The sequence below is a fragment of the Eptesicus fuscus genome, chromosome 14, assembly GCF_027574615.1.
Source record: "Eptesicus fuscus isolate TK198812 chromosome 14, DD_ASM_mEF_20220401, whole genome shotgun sequence".
Lineage (NCBI taxonomy): Eukaryota > Metazoa > Chordata > Mammalia > Chiroptera > Vespertilionidae > Eptesicus > Eptesicus fuscus.
The window spans coordinates 43,840,044-43,860,943 of NC_072486.1; the positions used below are offsets into that span (position 1 = coordinate 43,840,044).

At 40.1% G+C, this 20,900-nt stretch overlaps 1 protein-coding gene across 1 annotated transcript in view; it reads right to left on the reverse strand.

The window, feature by feature from the left end:
* The window catches only part of VPS41 (VPS41 subunit of HOPS complex), a 141,622-nt gene that overhangs the window by 60,901 nt on the left and 59,821 nt on the right, over positions 1–20,900 (reverse strand). Inside the window, exons 6-7 of the mRNA XM_008151427.3 lie at positions 13,711–13,773; positions 11,125–11,190 (exon numbers count right to left, since the gene is read on the reverse strand). Coding sequence (XP_008149649.2) covers positions 11,125–11,190; positions 13,711–13,773 — 129 coding nt within the window. The remainder of the gene's footprint in view (positions 1–11,124; positions 11,191–13,710; positions 13,774–20,900) is intronic.

The following is a 20,900-nucleotide window of genomic DNA, read 5'->3' on the forward strand; positions in this document are numbered from 1 at the left end:
TCCGTTTGCTTTTTTAATCCTAATCTGTGGGAATTTCAAGCAGAAGCACGTTGTCTGGCGGGAATGCCAGGGAAAGTTCTGCTTCAGTGATTTAAGTAAAGATAAGCTGCTTTTCTTACAAACATCCTACCCCTAATTTAACTACCACAGAACTACCTGCCTGTATTTCACTGACATTTAATAAAATCCATTTCTTTCTTCTAGTCATAAAACTGCCTCGAGACCCACCGAGCACGAGTGTTCTACAAAGCATTTTAGAGGGTTAGCCATCGAGTGAACTACCTTAAAAGCAGCTGGTTAATTTATTTGGTTCATCTTCCACATCCTGTAATAGTGAATTGTCATTATCACAATACTGAGAGCAATTTAAGCTCAATGGGAGCTAAGCACAGAGAGGGAAAAAACTGTCTCCAAAAGGTCTATTTTTTTGTTGTTGTTGGAGAAAAGTATTTTAGGGCTTTATTTCCCATAAATCCACATTCTGGCAGTCAGCACTCTCAGTACTTGTATTTCAATAGGAGCCCTCACATCTTCAGCAATATACTTTATTCTCCTATGTTTGGGGCTGATAAATCTATCTAGTACTTTCCTACCCTACAGAGTGGTCAGGACGCACATCCCAGAGTCCCCTCACATGTGGCGGGATTCCTATCGGGCCGTAATAAAGCTGCCGATTCTGGCCGCACAACACCTGTCATTACCCATCACCCACTCTTCCCTGACGGAGGAGAGGAAGTATGACTGGCCCCTTTTTAATCATCTTGTGATCTTCCAAGTCTATAAATCACTGGACTCCTTCAGGCTTCCTGAACACCAGCAACACTGCTTGCTCTCAGGCAGACAAGAAAGCAGGAAAAAGACTGGACTGAGGTATAAGGCCCTGGGCCCGTCTCAGATACCAGGTGCATTCCTGCAGGAAGGACCAAGGGGCTCAGCGAACACAGACTCCATAAAAAGTAAAACGCGTGATCAGAGAAGACTCTGGAGCTCAAGATAATACAGTAGAGAAACTAAGAAAAGCAAACCCAGCAAATTACAACATGCCAAATAGGACTTTTCTCTTTCAAAACAGACAAAGGGAATAATGAGGGGGAGGACTTGTCACAGAAGGATTTACAAACCCAAGATGAGGAATGAAATTTTAAAACTCAAGAAGGCAAGTGAGAAGAAACTGGTGAGCAGCGCGAAGACCGGGGATGGCTGCTGACAGGAGGCAGGAGGCTTGGGCCTTGATGGAGGCAGGAGCGGCCGGAAGAAGATCCCACTGAACAGCTAGTGCCTTTGTCTTGCTTCTGGCTTCGGCCCAGGACCAAACTTTACAACATACAGCTTTTTCAAACGCCATCAAGAGAAGACATAAGGCACAAAGAAGAAAAAGGGAACTTCCCAAATATATTATCGCTTTAAATGCAATGGTTATTTTCTGAACAAGTTATAATCCTTCAAATGCCTTTCCCTTAAGGTAATTAACATGCTTACAAGCAGTTAATATAGGCTAAATCCTGCTGCAGACAATTGCCAGGCCACTTGATAGGCCTCTTGCTTCACGTAATATTTGAATAAACTCAAGTCCAATGCCACACAGGTTCTGGAAAACCCCTCAAAATTAACTGGATCCTGTGAAAACTACGTAGATAGAATAATGTTTTGAAACTTAAAAATACTCCACATCAACATAAGGAACAGTCAATTTACTGACCAAGAAATCTAAGCTCTGGGTTCAATGTGATAAAAACAAACAAACAAACAAAAAAACTAAGTGCCCCTTAGGAGCAGTTTCCTTTATATTAAAAACTAGTGCCCTGGCCAGTGTTGCTCAATGGTTAGAGTGCTGGCCTGCACAGAAGGGTTGTGGGTTTGATTCCCAGTCAAGGCACATACCTGGGTTGCAGGTTTGATCCCCAGCCCTGGTCGGGGTGCATGCAGGAGGCAACCAATCAATGTGTCTCTCTCACATAGATGTTTCTTTCTCTTCTCTCTCTCTCTCTCTCTCTCTCTCTCTCTCTCTCTCTCTCTCCCTCTCTCTCTCTTTCTCTCCCACCTTCCCTCTCTTCCATTCTCTCTAATAATCAACAGGAAAAATAGCTTCAGGTGAGGATTAACAACAACAACAAAAAAACTAGCGATGACAGATGGATATAAATCTACATCTCTACTGTAGCCCGTGTGTGAGTAGACTCCTATTTAAACCAGCAATCTGCAATTTCTGCATATGCAAACTCACAATTGCAAATGTGATTTCAGAAATAAATGAGGGTATTTTAAAACAATTTTAGTTGGTGAGGTGGGGGGAGCTTCCATTATGGAATCCACAGACTTAACAAACAGATTTGATTGTTAAAACATCTTGGGTCTGTTTTTCAGTTTGCACCTGAGGCTACATTTCCCAGGACTGGGTTCAACACTGGACCCCTTCAGCAGCAAAGGAGAGAAAACACAAAAGTCATCCACTGGGTGATTAACCTGAATTCATGTTCTGTGATGAGCAAATATCTCTAATTTCAACTATACATAAATAATCTCAATAAAGATGACTGTAGGGAGATCTTTGTTCAGTGAGGATATGAAGAAAACATCCTCCTGTATATCAAAAAGACTTCCTGCTCAGGGCACATATCTAGGTTGTGGGTTCAATCCCCGTTCTGGGCACATACAGGAAGCAATCTCAATCTCTCTCTCTCTCTCTCTCTCTCTCTCTCTCTCTCTCTCTCTGCGTGTACAGGAGGCAATCCCTCCCTCCCTCCCTCCCTCCCTCCCTCCCTCACTCCCTCTCTCCCTCACTCCCTCCCACTCTGAAGTCAATGAAAACATCCTTGGGTGATGATTTTAAAAAATACAAAACTGTTAAGTCTTGAATAACAAAAATGTCACATGAACATAGAAGTTTCTATATCTGAACAAGCACTTCACTCAATTTTAAAAAAGCAAAAGGGGAAAAACAAAAGGTCAGGATACTACAGAAGACACCAAGTCAAATGACCTGCCTTAGACTGGGCACACTGGCCTGCCCTTGGCTGCCTCTGTGGAAGCGGCAGGACTGATGGGCTGGGGCAGATGTGCATCTGTAGAATATATTCACCCTCTCTCACACACTCCAATGTCTACTCTAAAGTCTCATTATGACTCCTATATAAGGCCTCTCTGGGAGAAAGAATAATTATCCTAGATTTAGCCAAAATTGGAGAAAAGCCTGCAGGCTATTCAGTAAGCAGCAATAATTTGTGCTCAAACAATAAATATCAAATGGACAGTCTTCATTGTCCAGGCTTGTATGGTAATATTAAAAGCTGCCGCAAGCAAAGAATACAATCAGACAAACCACATTGGAAGATATATAAGATAAGTGGCTAGTAAATAAAAATGTACAAAATCACTAATAATTCAAAGAAGTTACAAAATAGAACAATGAACTACCTTTGTATATTAAATTGGCAAATAGAATGTTGTGAAACAGGTCCGCTCACACACAGCTAGTATAAAATTGGCATGTCTTCTGAAATACAATTTTACTCAGCAGTATGTATCAAAAGCCTAAAAAGCAACCATAATCTTTGACTCAATAATCCCCAAAGTAGGAATCGGTGCTAGATAAACATCCAAAAGCATAAACTAAAGTTCATGCTCAAAGATTTCTAGCTTCCTTACAGCATGATTTGATAACCAAATACTGGATACAAACTAAAGGTCCAATTATATGAGAATGGTTAAGAAAATTAAATATCCACGGTTTGGCTCAGTGGATAGAACATCAGCCTGTGGACTGAAGGGTCCCAGATTCAATTCCAGTCAAGGGCACATGCCTGGGTTGTGGGCTTAATCCCCAGTAGGGGGTGTGCAGGAGGCAGCCAATCAATGATTCTCTCTCATCATTGATGTTTCTATCTCTCTCTTTCTCTTCCTTCCTCTCTGAAATCAATAAAAATATTTTTAAAAATAAAAGAAAATTAAATAGACCCCTAGGATAGAATATTATGTAACCATTAAAGAATATTTGCGCCCTAGCTGGTGTTGCTCAGTGGTTAGAGTGTTGGCCTGTGGGCCAAAGGGTCGTGTGTTCAATTCCCAGTCATGGGCACATACCTTGGTTGCAGGTTCTATCCCTGGCCCCAGTCTGGACAAGAGCATGAGGCAACCAATCAATGTGTCTTTCTCACATTGATGTTTCTCTCTCTCATCAATGGGAAAAATACCCTTGGGTGAGGTTTTAAAAAGAGAGAGAGAGAGAGAGAGAGAGAGAGAGAGAGAGAGAGAGAGAGAGAGAGATCTCCAAAGAGTTTCAATTAATTTATATAGTCTTTTATTATTGCTTTTTATTTTTATAAAAGTAATGCCTGTTTACTACCAAAAATACAAAAAAGCCAATGACAACCAGAAAGAACACTCTTATGCTGCCCAGACATTGTTAATAAATAATATTCACATTGTTAATCATTTGCTGCAGTTTTCCATAAATATTGCTACATGATCATATTTCTACGAAAAAAATAGAATCAGACCACACATATATTTTTGTAAAGTACCTCAATAGAAGCAATCTAGCTAATGCCAGGCATCTGAATTTTTCCAGCTGGGAAAGAGAAGCTGACATCCAGGAACTGGCCTGGCACTCCCAGCTAGGGCTTGGTGTTCTCCGGATGAATATAAACAATTTCGCAGAACACCAGCATCAGACAAGGCCTCATGAAGGATGAGGACAAAAACAACACCACTCTATAATCATGTCTGAATGCAACAAAATATAAATGTTCTTCAAGCCACATGAATGACAAAACATCCCCCCAACCAGGCTAAAACGGAGACTGTTGCTTCTTCACCAATTATGTTTTTAACCTTGATTTAGCTTTTCCTCCGTCTAGATAAGATTTATTAAAATACCCAATGATAGAATTATTCTTGCTTCCTGACAGTATCCAATCTAGAGCAAAACCCCTTTTCTTTAAACCTCCCAAATCACCCCATACCAACACAAATCCTATAATAACTTCTTTCTAACACCCTCTTCCTCATACCCCGTTAGTATGTGCCTGGTGATCTTTGGCTGCAGGTCAAGACACAGCTAATTCACTATTGTAGACATTTAGTTTGTTCCAATTTTCACTGTTACACACCAAAGAGGAATACTGGTTGAAACTGAATTAGAAAGCTGAAAGGAAACAAACAACAGGGGGGAAAAATCCAAAATGCATAATGACAAAAGACTGTAAAATTACTACACACACACACACACACACACACACACACACACACACTTTTCCTTCTCAAAAAACCTGGAATATTCATTTTCCTTCCTTCTTGTTGTCACTGCCATTCCTGAAATCCACATACTATGTATTCACAGACCCAACATGGACCCTGACACAAAATTGTCTTCAAGAAGCCAAAGAGCCCTAGCCAGTTTGGCTCAGTGGATACAGTGTCAGCCTACTTGAAGGGTCCCAGGTTCAATTCCGGTCAAGGGCACATGCCTGGGTTGTGGGCTCGATCCCCAGTGGAGAGCGTGCAGGAGGCAGTCAAATCAATGATTCTCTCTCATCATTGATGTTTCTCTCTCTCTCTCTCTCTCTCTCTCTCTCTCTCTCTCTCTCTTCCTTTCTCTATGAAATCAATAAAAATATATATATTTAAAAAAAGAAATCAAAGACACTAGTGAAATGAATGTGATTTTGTTTATATTAGTGATGCCAACTTACAATAGCTGAAATTGTAACCGTTTGCTATATATATGTGTGTGTGTGTGTGTGTGTGTATATATATATATATATATATATATATGTATGTATATATATAGCCTTATCTTAAAAAAAAAGGAATAAAAACCTCCCAGAGTTAGTAACAGTAGTTCATAGAGCCTTATTTAAAAAAAAAAAAAAAAGACAGAGAAAACCTCCCAGTCAACTGGTATTAAACTCAAGAAAACATGATAAGCATTCTGAACTAGGCAATGATTCTTGCACAGTCATTTGCTATTCAAAATACTTAAGAACAATCACAGCACTCTCCACATGCAAAGCAAAGTATTTTCAGCAGCAACAAAGGCAGTTTGATGGCTCTAGGAAGACACTAGGCTTAACATCAGAAGTCGGGGGGATGCTGCAATCCATATGGAGACATTACAAACGGATGTTAGTTGAACTCATTAAAGAAAAAAAAGGCTTCTATTCTCAACAGGCTTTGATGGATATGAAATGAGGAGGATGACTGAGGATAATGAAGTTGCCATGGATCCATCTCAAAGACTTTGGGAGTCCTACATACTAACATGAAAAAGTAATTAATACTTGAGACAAAAAACTAAATTTTGAAAGAAATGAACACCTATATTTGAGACTAAAAATGATTTCTATTTTAAACACTAGATTTCTATTTTTAGCTTCAGCCAATTTAGCAATAAATATATATCCTATCTAATAAAGTAGTAATATGCAAATTGACCATCACTCCAACACAAGATGGCTGCCCCCATGTGGACACAAGATGGCCGTCACAAGATGGCCAGCAGAGGAGGGCAGTTGGGAGGGACCAGGACTGCAAGGGAGGGCAGCTGGAGGCGATCAAGCCTGCAGGGGAGGGCAGTTAGTGGTGACCAGGCCTTCAGGGGAGGCCAGTTAGGGGTGACCAGGCCTGCAGGGGAGGGCAGTTAGGGGCAATCAGGCTGGCAGGGGAGGGCAGTTGGGGGTGACCGGGCCAGCAGGGGAGGGCAGTTAGAGTCAATCAGGCTGGCAGGGGAGCAGTTAGGCATCAATCAGGCTGGCAGGGGAGTGGTTAGGGGGTGATCAGGCTGGCAGACAGAAGGGGTTAGGGGCAATCAGGAAGGCAGGCACGCGAGCAGTTGGGAGCCAGCAGTCCTGGATTGTGAGAAGGATGTCTGACTGCCCGTTTAAGCCCAATCCTACCGGGATCGGGCCTAAACGGGCAGTCGGACATCCCTCGAGGGGTCCCAGATTGGAGAGGGTGCAGGCTGGGCTGAGGGACATGGATTTTGTGCACCGAGCCTCTAGTACTTTTATAATATAGCTATTTTACAACTTGGTTTTGCATACATAAAAAATGATTGTGACCATTGTATTTGCATTTTACCTCCTAATAATTGATGATTTTTAATAAATTTTGGTATGTTCAAAGCATGAAATGAATTTCTAGGAATGGAATGACGATTTATAGCATAGTACCTAGTAGAAATTAAGGTATGTATTTACAACAGTTCAACATGCAACCACTAGGACATAAAACTGATGGCTGCCGGTGCAGTAATGTGCGAGAACAGTCTGCATGTAGAAGACTGCCTAAGATCAAGCATCTGAGCACTTGCAGAAGCATCTTCCTGGAGATCCACTGAATAGTGGACAATGGGGGATAACTGATGCCAAATCACTGTTGACCCCAAGACCTCCAGGCCCAATCAGACCAGAAGATAAGCACACACACAAGGAAGCACCTCTACATTCCTGTGCTTAGTGGTCACAGCGGTTTACTGGGCCATCTGAAATCTAAAAAGATTTGTATTCTCACAAAAACCTGCTCTATTGAATCCTCTTCCAAAAAGAAAAGAAAAAAAGATTCAAAATGCAATTTGCTGTTGCGAATCACCATTGGAAACTTACAGAAGCTCGTTGATGCTACCGCCTTTGTCCTTCAGGAGAAATGTGCCACCAGCCTTCAGCTGTGAACAGTGAGACGCTTTTCCTCATTTCATTCACACAGGTCCTTTCCTCCTCTGCTGAGTGACAATTTCCAGCTTACAAAGCAACTTGTCCCTGCAGCCAGGCCCCCCTCATTCTATCCCACCACAACGCCAAACAGCTGACTACCTCGTTTTTAAAAATGAACTCTGCTGCTAACAGCACTGAGACAATTTAATAATTTGTCAAATAGTAGAACCAGTTATTATGAAGTGCATTTCGGAGTTCAAAGGTAAAGGTCATAGGAACCTAACGTTTATTTTCTAACAGAAAAAGTTGTGCAATTAAAAAAAAAATCCAGACAAGATCTGCCTGACAGATTTGTTTCTAAAAGAGAAACCTCACTGCTATGCTCATGTATTAGAATTCTTGCTACATAAGGTTACACTTTTAAAAAATCCATTGGTTCATACATTGGGAAGCTCTCTCCAATGGCCTTTTAAGAGATGCGCTTTTTCTTTTCCTCCCCCATCGCCCCCAACATGGAAACAAAACAGAATTTAGAATAAGCTTTTTATATGCTCATGTGTCAGGCAGGGGAGTCCATGAATCTAGCTATGCCATTCAACTACTAAGAAGTTACCTTGAAAGCCTAAAATAAAAGTTTATGCCAGACAGAACTATAGCATCCTCTTCCTAGTCCCTGGTGGATATGGAGTATCTCTAAAGACCTAAGAAGCTGGAACCTTTAAAGGAAATATCAAGAAATGTGTCAAACTATAGTATCAGGTTTTTTCTGCTACAATATTCTTTTGCAGGGTTATTCTGAAATGTATGTTCTAATTATTTTTTTAAATGTTTTTAAGGAATGGAATTTTTTAAAAAATATATTTTATTGACTTTTTACAGAGAGGAAGGGTGAGAGATAGAGAGTTAGAAACATTGATGAGAGGGAAACTTCGATCAGCTGCCTCTTGAACACCCACTACTGGGGATGTGCCCACAACCAAGGTACATGCCCTTGACCGGAATCGAACCTGGGACTCTTCAGTCCGCAGGCCAATGCTCTATGCACTGAGCCAAACCGGTTAGGGCAAGGAATGGAAATTTTTAATAAAATCAAAACAACTAAAATAAGTTAGGCATTCTTTCAAATATCTTTATGAAATAACATCATGAATATCTCACTGTGGGATTTCTATTTTTCATGTTTCACTTCTCTAGTCTCCATGCCACTTTCACCATTTACAGGAGTTGGCATATAATTCCAAGATTCATTTGGCTGTTAGTCTAGGGAAGATCAGTGTTCTTAAGGGTTAAAAATGCTTTGTTCCACAATATACCTTCATCTGTCTGGTCTTTGCCCTAATTTTTTTTGAAGATTAAATTATTTTTTAAAGGCAGAAGGTCATAACCTCTCAGTTACATGATATTTGTCTTTACTTTCTTTTCTTCCCATTGTCTGCCATCTGCTCTAAACAGAGAAGGCTTGATATCTACAATATACAATCACTGCAAGGTCACCACCATTTGCTAAATGTTGGACTCTTCAAACTGTTCTGCTTAGCTCATGGCGCTAGACGAAGTTGGAATGAGTGGTATTGTGATTGGGCCAATGTAAATTTCTGCTTTCTTCATTTTTCTGAGGTCTAAAATGTCTTAACTTTGTTATTTAAAAAACAAAACAAAAAACAACCACCGCTCCTCTTAAAAATTTGCTAACACTTCAAGATGAAAAGAATCATTTTACAATACTACCCCTTTCATAATTAAAAGCTTTTTTTCTGTTTTAAAACAAAACAAACCAAACACACTAATGGAAATACTACACAGTGAGAGTGCTCTTTAAAAAGTACACACACACACAGAAGATAAGGAAGAACTTTCTTTGGAGATTTCTGCAAGCTACACCAAACTGCTGTACATTTTGGAAATCTCTAGTTACTTAACTGTATACAAAGAGGTCACTATGGCTTATTGAGTAAACACTACTTTTTATTAATAAACTTTAATGAATCCAAATAAATCAGTCAATACTTTATGTTGAAATCCCTGAATAGAGGATATATTGACAGGCCAATGTTTCTTAAGCCTCTAACATAAGTAGAAGACATTATCATGGCTTTTTAAAGGGAAAGAACTCAAAATCAAAATGCCTGAAGAGGAGTTAATTTGTTGGTCATCCCATAAATAATTATAGCAAAATTAGTGGCTCTCAAACCTAAAAGGGGTACTGGTACACAGATCAACAGAACAGAAAGTCCAAAAATTTATGGTTAACTTATTTTTGACAAAGGGGCCAAGCCAATGTTGAAAAACAACCCCAATGTTTTCTACAAATGGCCCTAGGATAATTGGACATCCAATTGCAAAGGAATGAATTTGAACTCCTACCTTACACCATACACAAAAATTAACTCGAAGTGGATTCTAGGGCTAAATTTAAGAGTTAAAACAATGAAACTCCTAGAAGGAAACACAGGCATAAATAGTCATGACCCTTAGATCAGGCAATGACTTCCTAAATATAACACCCTAACACTCCCACCTGCCACCCTGCTCTTCCTCACCCTTAAAACTGTCCACATCCCAGTTTGGGGAGACAGATTTGAGTGGTGCCTCCTGTCTCCTGAGGGGCCTCAGCAATAAAAAAAAAAAACAAAAAACCTCTTTCTTTCCTCCAAAGCCAATGTCACAGTTTTGGTTCCTATGTGCACCAGGTGGCTGGTCCTTGCTTGGTAACACTATCATTCTGTGAAGCAGCAGCAGAACAAGGGAAAAAGACAGATAACTATCATAAACCATTAGGAAACATTCCGCATCTGAGCCTCAAAGTGGCCATTCCACAGCTATGCACTGCAGACCACAGACCACCGCCTTCCACCAAGTTCTAAACTGAATATGAAATAATATTCAGAATGCCAGCACAATAGTAGCATTTTGTTATAAAAATGGTTTTAAAAAATACCTCTGGTTAATGAAAATAGAAAAAAAAATTAACATTCTACAAACAGAAGTATTGTTTTACAATTTACTATACCTATAAACAAACATATAAATACAAAAAAGGATTATTTCACTCTCCTATTTTTAAAATAGCGCTAAGATAATAAAATATGCCAGAACATGACAGAAAAAAATAGTCAGAATTGTTCTAAAACTTTATCAAGGCCTGCAAGAGATTTTCTACAAAGGGGAAAAAAAAACACTAGTTTAACTGATTCTGTTATTTTTTTTAATGCTATACCTCTATCTCTTTTTTGTGGGAGAGACAATATTTCAGAGTGTTAGAAGGTAGTCTGAGTCACAACCTGTCTCTTTTTCTCCTGCTCTGAAGCTACTCCAAGAGAATGCCAGTGAGAAATACGGGGCCACACCTCCCCAAGACATGATGGTCTTATGATTTCATTACATTGTTATTTCTCAGAATTTCTCCTAATGAACAAACATTAAAAATGCTGACGACATATTAAAGGCCTGCGTGTGAGGCAGACACAGCCTTTACCTTCTTCCCTCCGGTCACAAACTGCTTGCAGCTGGACCTCACGAAGTGTGGGTGCACGGCGATGATCTAGGGAACAAGATAGGAGCCATGGTTAAGGCACAGAATAAACACTATACGTTATAGGCAGCATGATCTAAACATTATCCTTATGTATTAGCAGGAAGTAATCTATTCAGGTAATATTCTGCAACAATTGAGGTGTCTGAGTTTTGTGCTTCTCTAAAAATACTTCTCCTATGAAGCCAGGTCAAAGCTAACAGACGAGAGTGAATTAGTTCTAGTTTCTGGATGAGTGAGGAGTCTCCCTCCTTACAGACCACAAGGTAGGTCAATCAAGGTGGTAAGATGTCAAGAATGCTTGTGACTGAATACAATTCACAGAATGATACCAGAGAAAGAGCCCAACGAGCTCCTTCCTCGTCCAGGATGCCTCCCAACGACTGAAGGCGCCAGGCGGAACAGGTAGGGCCACGCAGCCTCAGAGACACCGAGTGGTGTCCTTACACCAAAAAGCCGCAAGACCAGAGAGTCACGGAGCTAACCATTCGGGCCCTTCCCTTTTACCTCCACCCTCAGCTCCTGTCCCCCTGGTTCTCACTCTGTTCCCACTCAGCCTATCTCTTTCTAACCCCGTACACAGGTTCCTCCCCAGGCTGCTCCACCCCATCACTCCCCACGTCGTTTGCCAGGGGCTTTCTGAAGGTCTCCTGGCACCACTCGGTGCAGGACTATGGGCTCCCATCTTGGCTGTAGGCCGGCACATACTCTGCCTGGTACCTTCTTATCCCCAAACCCACGACATCACCAATACATTTCAGGGTTTTTTTCTAACTTAGCACAAAGCAATTTCCAGGCATTAAAAAAATCCACACAAGTATACTTTCATAAATCTTCAATTAAATACATATTATGTTATTATTCCTAGATCTCTTCTGGATCTCCTCTGTTCCCTCTGATTCTTCTTAGATCCCTGCTGTCATTCACCTCCCCTTCTGCCCCCCACGGCCTGAACCTTTAACTTAGAGGGTTCTAAAATTTCATCGTGTTTTCTTCTCTGCTCACTCTTTAACTTTTAACTAGATAATGCCTTTCAAAGTGGTTTCATCGTACTCAACTGTGGTTATCAACTGTGTGTTTTTAGGGCCAATCTCTATCCTGAGCCCCTCACTCAGGTTTCCAAAACCTCCATAATATTCCTAAAAGATGTGCTCCAGTTATCTAATCTCAACACCAAATCAGCAACGTCCTTACTCACATCACCCCTTATTTCAAGATGGCATGCACACACCAGTGCCACAGCAAGAACCTAGATTTCCCCTCACCTCCTTCATCTTTCGTCACCCTCATCAAATCCATCACCCAGGTCTGTTAGGTCTACCTCCTAAAGGCTTTCCAAATTCATCTCTTCTACTCCATCTTGAAAACGGGCATCTCTCATTTTATCGCTCTTTACGTTATTGAGCTTCACAGGTGCTGTGTTTTAACAAACTGAAGTCAAGACCCTCCGCCAGCAAAAAGAGAATGACCCGCTTTACTGCGATCCTTGCTTTTTCGCAGGGGTCTGGAACTGAATCCTCAACGTCTCGGAGGTTTGCCTGCACCCACTATTGTTCTTTTTACAGGGATCCTGCCCCGCCCCACCTGCAGCACTGCATTAGTCTTCTAAACTGTCTCGTTCCCAGTCACTCTCCTCCTTCAATCATGCCCTATTTTGACAGATTTGGCTTTCTAAAACACCATCTGGTCCTTTCTCCTCTTTACCTGTCAATCCATAAATGTTAGAATAAGCAAGTGAAAAAAATAAATGACTTCTTCCTTTAACAACTTTAATAATCACTTTAACTAACATAACTGTTTATCTAAAATTGGTCTTCCTGCCGTGTGGCTATCAGCCTCCAAGTTTATACTGCATATAGCTGCCATATTAATTTTCCTTAAGCTTACCTCAGTTTATGTCATGTCTTTGTTCTTAAAATTCAATAATTTCTCCTTATCTAACAGATGGAGTCCAAATTCCTTAGCCTGGATATACAGCAAGCCTCCATCTGTCCATACAGCAATCCTGCCGAGTCAGTATTTTATGCGCATGCACTATGTACACTAGACTATTTGCCACTTCCTGAACACAATTTAAACTTTCTGGCCTTTCCATTTCTATTATTTTGTTCTTCCACGTGGAAAGCCAACTTCTGCATCTGCCCTATCCATTCACTAAAGCCCAAACATCATTCCATCTAAAACCGTCACTAACAAGAACAGCTAAAAATAACTTTTCTCTCAGCTTTTGACTTGTTCATATTGTTTTTACCAACCGATTCTTTAATTACAGACATGCGCGTGTGTGCGTGTGCGTGTATGTGTGTGTGTGTGAGAGATCTCACCCACTACAAGAATATTCCTGAGATCACAATCATATAATATACATCTTGTACTCCTTTAAAGGACTGAATAGTTACTACAATACATTGTGTTTAATAGATGTTTATTAACAAAATTAATGAAAAATTGGTAGCACTCAAAGTATTGTAATCCTATGGCCTTCACTGAGAAAACCCTTAGAAAAATTAAAACTTACTGAATACTTACTTTAATGGGACAGTCGAAGGTCTCATGAAATTCTTCTCCAGAATACAGTCCAAACACCTGCACCTAAAAAGGAAATAGATCCTGTCATCATTTCACCATGACAGCAACAAAGTAAAACATTTAATAATCTAAGGTCCTTCTGGTCTCTATTACACAATGAAAACAATTCTAATAGGGTGAGAGACCACCACCACAATTAAGCTTTTATAAGCATCTCATGGATCGAGTTCCCTTTACTCACTATACATTTTTTTAATTAAGTGACTAGAGGCCCAGTGCATGATTGAATCATGTATGTGTAGGGTCCCCTACACACTTTTGCTTTCGATCACGGGGGAGCTGGGTGCCTGTCCGCTGGTGCACCAGGCCTTTCAGAAGCCTCCGGCGCCGTGAAGGCTTCTGAAAGGCCTGGTGCCTGAGCGGACAGGCACCCAGCTTCCCCGCTTTTGATGGTCCGCGGCGGGACATGAGCTCGAGCCCCAGAGGCCCCTTCTGTTCCGCAGCACAGCCATGGCGCAGATGCTGAGCTCAGCGTCCCACCGGCCCAATCGGCTACCCCGGCCACCCCAAGTCCCGCCCCCTGTGCCTCCCGCTGGCCCAATCGTGGGCATAGCGGAGTGATGGTAATTTACATATTACCTTTTTATTAGGTAGGATGCCAATTAAAAAAAAATGAAACATATATGAATAGGTCATTAGGATTCTTTTATGAGCTACCCATAGGCTAACCCTACAGGAATTCTTTTCCATCCCTTAAAGGAAAAAGGAAAAAATTCTTTTTTGAGTCACATATAAATCAACCATGCAGAGCAATGTGGGAAGAAATCAGGTGAACTGCACTTCACTTACAATCTTATGTTGAATATACTGAGTGTATAAATGTATGGTTTAAGTTTCTACTTATCAGTGCCTACTTAAAGTCATTCCAGGCCACTTTATTCATAATCAATCTATTTTCTGAGTTGTTTACTTCTTAAAAAATGAATAATAGGCGTATGATAAAGGGTACAAATTGTAAATTTACAGCTTCATAAACTTTTAGGATATGAACACACACCTGTAACCACCACCCAGACCAAGAAGGAAAACCCGAGATGCTCCTTCCCATCCCTTCCAGTCACCACCTAACTGCTACTCTGAAGAGGAGCGCCACAGGTAGGATGTGGTGGCGTCTGCATTTTATGTAAATGAAGCCATAAGTTATTTTACTGGCTTCTTTCTCTTAACATTTTCTTTGTGAGATTGATTGATACCGTTGTACACAGCAGTAGCTGATTTCTTTCATTGCTGTGTAGTATTTTAATGTATGAAATTTATGTATCGATCACTGGGGTTGTTTCCAGACTGGGGCCATTACGATCATGCTGCAATAAACACTGTTTACAAATCTTTTGGTGCACTTTTATAGGCATTCATATAACCAGGAATGAAATTGTTGAGTCAGAGGTTATGCATCTATTCACGTTTCATAGGCAGCCAAACGATTTCACAAAGCGTTTTTGATAAATTTCCACTCTCACCAGCAGAGCATAAGAATCCCAGGAGCCCTCAATCACTTGGAACTAGCAGGGGCACAGAACTTTTCCCAACACTTGGGATGTGTACTATTTTTCTAATCTCTATAAAAGTGGCATTTTTCTTCTTTAAATTCTGTAAGAATTCCCTAGCGGGGCATCTAGATCTTATTGGCTTCTTTGTGAAAAGTTTTTAATTACAAATTCAATTTCGTAAACAGATATAAAACTTTCCCAACTTTTTATTTTTTGTTTGTTTTAATCTTGGTAAGATGTGCATGGTTCAGTGTTGCAAGTTCAAAGAGAAAAATCTACCCACGCTATAATTTTTGGAGACAAGTTTATTCCCTAAAATCTAAACTCTATAGAACACGCCATTCATTTAGTGACTACTGTTTTTATACCCTTGTGCCAAGTATGTCATTTGGGTTCCAAGAACAGCACATGGTACAATGACACACAGAAGGAATTCGATTTACTCTGAAGTAGTCTGTTAGAATGTATTCTTAACATAACAATACATGTATGCCCGCCACTACCTGGCTTCTCATTGTTTAGAGGGTATCCAATCACTACTTTTATATACATGTATTAAGCATAAGATACAACACACTTCTTATAAAATGGTAATTAAGAAGTAGGAAAGAAAAGCATTGCATTTAGAGTTTTACTTTACCCAAGGGAAGTTTAACCTAATTGATATACAGAATCCAAGAAATTTGGGTAAAAGTAGGGTGTTACTATATCATCTGAATCTTAATGGAGTAAATCAGTAAGTGGTCAACTTACTGAAGTTACCTCAGTATAAGCTCATGCTGAACACGGAAGTTCAAATTCTTCTATCACAGCTATTTCCCTTCTGTACAACAATGCGACAGCATGGTCCTGTGTCAAACCTTCTATTATTCCTGCTAACATGTCTCTCAGTGATTCCCCATCCTTTACCTCAGTGGTTCTGACCCTGCCTACACGGCACAGTTACTGATGGCTAGGCTCCACCCTAGACAAATTAAGCCTTCTGCTGGGGTGAAACTATATTTTTAAAGGTCCACGATTGACAGGATATAGCCAGCACTAAAAATCCTGCTCTACCTCACTTGGTCCTGATAGCAACACTGCCAGGTATGAGAACAAACACCATCACGCCTGTTCAACAGACGGTTCTGCAGAAAAATAAATTACTTGCCTAAAGTAATCAAAAGCAAGAAAAGTGTCCTAAGCCCTATTTTTCTACATACTGCCATTATGTGAGATAGCCTAAAATTTGCAACATATATATCTTCCATATAAAGTGTAAAAGTAGAATAGGAAAAAAATACATTCAAAAGTCCCAAATATTTGCCAAACTAAAGTGAAAGTGAATATTTGACTTGAACTATGCAACTCTATGACAGAAGTTGAAAAATGAAGCAGACTATTAATTCAAAAGGATAAACTTCCTTCTGCCTATAGCAAGGTAAAGGTGATTTTAAGAACAAAAGTGAAGTGATGGTCATTGTAGGGAAAAGTATTTGCAATGTAAATAAATGATGTATAAGCCTGGTGAAAAAGACTGAGGTATCAATAACTGAAAAGGTAAATACTAGGATTATGAATCTAATAGTGAAAATTAAATTACAAATCCCCAGGGATAAATGTCCCTTTAAAAATTATGAATCTAGCCCTGGCCAGTGTGGTTCAGTTGGTTGGGTGTATTCCCATGCACTGAAAGGTTGCTGGTTCGATTCCCAGTTGGAGCACATGCCTGGGTTGCAGACAGATCCCCTGTGGGGGGCGTGCAGGAGGCAGCTGATAAATGTTTTACTCTCACATCAATGCTTCTCTCCCTCTCTCTTTTTCTCTCTCTCTAAAAATTAATAAAAATGTTTTTAAAAAAATTATGAATCGATATTGAAAATATAATAGTGTGATGAGAAGGAATAAACAGAAAAGAGAACAAATCACAGAAGTTCTTAGCAAACAGGCTGACACTCATCACTACGCTTGAGTCAGAAGCAAAAATTCTACCGTCATAGCCAGAGCAGGGGCTCCAGGAGTGCTCGCTGAAGACGGCAAAGAAGATTAGACTCTTAGGTCAGTCTCCATTACTACACTTCACTGAATAACATTTGCCACATTTGTCCTCATCTTCCCCAGTATAAAAAAACAATATAACTTCATAAGACAAATGTCAGAAACTTTATCAGTACAAGTAGGGTGATTTGTAAAGCCTTCGGTGTTTGGTTCATTTCACTTACGTGATAGCCCAAACTAACTGGTCACAAGTTATACTACTAAAACTAATAAAATTCAAAATAAATCTCATTCATTTCCTCTTTCCCCCTTTATTAATTTTGCCATTTTGTCAGTGAATATCGTCCTTATCTGTGAAAAGATTCCATTGAATGACAGCCTAGAGACCTTTTAGGAAGACCTCATCTAAGAGCAATAAAAGGTTAAAACAGAGAGGATTCTTTTGAAAACTATATCCCCTACAGCAGCCCCAACAACCTCTTCTAATTTGTCACCAAAATACCTAATGAAGAAAAATAGAAAATTCAGAAAAATGGGCCTTATATAGTTAGTCTACTGCAAAGGCCCAGAGGACTTCTCATTAACTACAAAACCACAGAGACATACCAGAACCAGAGAAGGTATGAGATGTGTGTTTTACTGCCTGAAGTAAAGAAAAGCTGCCTTCAGGAAACAGTAAGGACGGTTGTGTATCCTTCTCCACTTTAGCAAGGATTTCAATGTATTTGCCAACCAGAGGATTAGGTGACAGACCATCAGACATAGAGTGACTCTGAGTGAGGTGGCCAGTTGTCAGACAACCCTCTCAATCGGTGCTTCCCTTGTAACAGCCTCTCTCAAACCCCAGCTTCCAAATAACAGCGGGTCAAGAATTAGAACTGTCATCACATCCAGGGAGGTAGCTGAAGGGACCCTCACAAGGGAGATTGCTGCTTTTCCTCTCCTCCACCCAGGAAGAGTGTCAGAGAGCAGGAGGGATGATAGGACAGGCTCCCACTTCACTCTGGGGCAGCTGCCTGACCTGATTACCTCTGGTCAGCGGAAAGGGAGCTCATTGACAGGCCCCCTGCACGGCGCTCAGAAGTGATTCTACAACACCCCAAATGATCACACGCAGGGCCAAGAACCGTCAGACATGAATCTCTTTGTTAACCCAGGTTTAGAAAGAGCTCTTCTTATTCTGAAATGGATAAACAAGCAACAGAAACACACACCAGGGCTATAAAAAGAATACTGCAGAACAAAATTCCAACAATTTTGAGGGAGAAAACTATACTTTTAAAAATGTTTTCATTGTAACCAGAAAAGAAAGAAAAACTAGAAAACTCTTTAGCGACTTCAATAAGAAGAAAAGACCCCCATGAATCTGGAGCAGAAACACAGAATGATGTTAACTGATGGTGATGATGATGACAAGGATGATAATAGCTAATAATTATCACATGTTTCTTCTACTCCAGGTACTTTTCCAAACAATTTACATATATGCACTCAATTATTCCTCCTAACAATCAATGAGGTAGCCGCTATTATTATCTCCATTTTATAGAGATGGAAATAGATGGAGGCACAGAGAGATATGAATAACTTAGATAACATCACACAGCTAAAACACAGTGGCAGGTAATCCCACTCTTAACCATTAGACTATACTGCCTGACACTCTAAGACATATAAGAAGGTGTAAATTAAAAAACTAACTATATATCGGCTAATATGAAAACAGAGCTGGGAGAGACAAAGATTTCTAGAATATTAAAAATGCAAAATGAAATAAAACTCTACTCCACAAAGTAAAGTTGATGCTGGAAGAAAAGCAAATCAGCAAAGGGAATAAACAAGTAGAACTCTCCATGACAAAGAAATGAGAGGGTAAAAACAATGAGAAAGCAAAGCACATACGTGGTGGGGGGTAGGGGAGGGGTGCCACACATTATGACCAATTTTCTTACAACCTACAAATCTTAGGAAAGAGAGGAAGGGTGAATAGTGCTTACCCATTCACCCTCTCACCTTGAAAAGTTTAGGTGCAATAATGTGGGAGGGGGAGAGATCAGACTGCAATGGATTAAGAAATGAATGGTTAGCAATAAAAATGGTTAATCAGTGGAGACCTCACCATACACCTGACACCTTGAGACATTCCCATGCAAGACTCCCACTGTGCCCACTGCCCAGCTGAGAGGGCGGAGGCACTGGGAGGGCAAACAACATGCCCAGCACGGCACAGGGGCCGGGGGTTGGGCTGCCACTCAGGCCGGTGGAATACTGAGCTCTGCTCTGAGCCTCTGCACCACGCTGCCTCCAGCCTCAGCATGTGTTATTGAGTTTCTTTGAAGAAATGAAAACTAATGGAACTGGAACAATAATCAAAATCAGAACGGAAGTAAACTTTCCTGAAATGAAAACAATACTTCAGAATATGGATCTAAAGAACTTACTGTGTTCCAGACAAAATTAATGAAAACAGACCCAAACAAGACGTAAGTTAGCAAACTGCATTACAAGGGCCGTTTATTGTCGTTGTTGTTGCTAGTGTTATTAGTCTGAGCTCCAAGGCAGGACAAGAGAAAAATTAAAAAGGTTTTGTGAAAGAACAAAGCTAGACTGGCCTCTGACATGTCTACATAAAAGAAGGTCAGACAAAAGGGAGCAACATCCCCAAAATTTTGAGAGAAAATATTTCAAACTTCATACTAAGTTAATTCTAGTTTATGTATGAAGGAAATATACGTAACAGATCAGACAATAAAATCTTATATGCACTTATCAGAAAGTTACCTAAAAATGTATGTCAGTAAACTGAAACACACACACACACACACACACACACACACACACACACACACATAATATATGTATGTGAGCATATTTCAAAATTTAGAACTCAATCACAGAGAAGCCATGGAATAAAGACAGAAATGAGCAACAGCTGAATGAAAAGAGAACATTTTAAACAATGGTTAGAATTATGGCTTCAAAACTGAATACAAATATCAAAGATTATCTTTGAAATAGGACATAAGTAATTATCTACTACTAGAGGCCCAGTGCACAAAATTCGTGCACGGGTAGGGTCTCTAGGCCTGGCCAGTGATCAAGGCCAATCAGGGCCTTATGGCTTCCGGCCAGGGCCTCCCTTCCCCAGCTGCTGGCCGGGCCTTTCTTCATTCCACACCGCCCCCTGGTGGTCAGCGCACACCATAGCGAGCGATCAGTCTCCTGGTCGAACTCCCGTGGGGACAATTTGCATATTAGGCTTTTATATAGAGAGATTCCTAATACACTAAAGAAAGAAAAATCACAACAGCCCTTTAGAGATGCATTCATCTAGATATCTAGAGTTTATGTAATATCTTTGTTTTATCATCACTAATCACTTTACCGGATCACTCTATACTGCTACTCAATTTTCACAATAACAACTAACTCATGGTAAAGGCTAGCTTACAAAAAAAAATATGCATGAAATACTTATTTTCAATTCTACCAATACTAATAAAATATATGAGAAAAGCATTTTTTAAAATGTATCATAGGTTTATACCAAAATACAGCAGTTTTAAATTTTACTAAAATAGAAAAACAGAGGTTTTGTCAAGAAGTGTACCCCAGGAGATATCTGAGGGTCATCTCATTATTCATCAGAAATTTGCTACATCA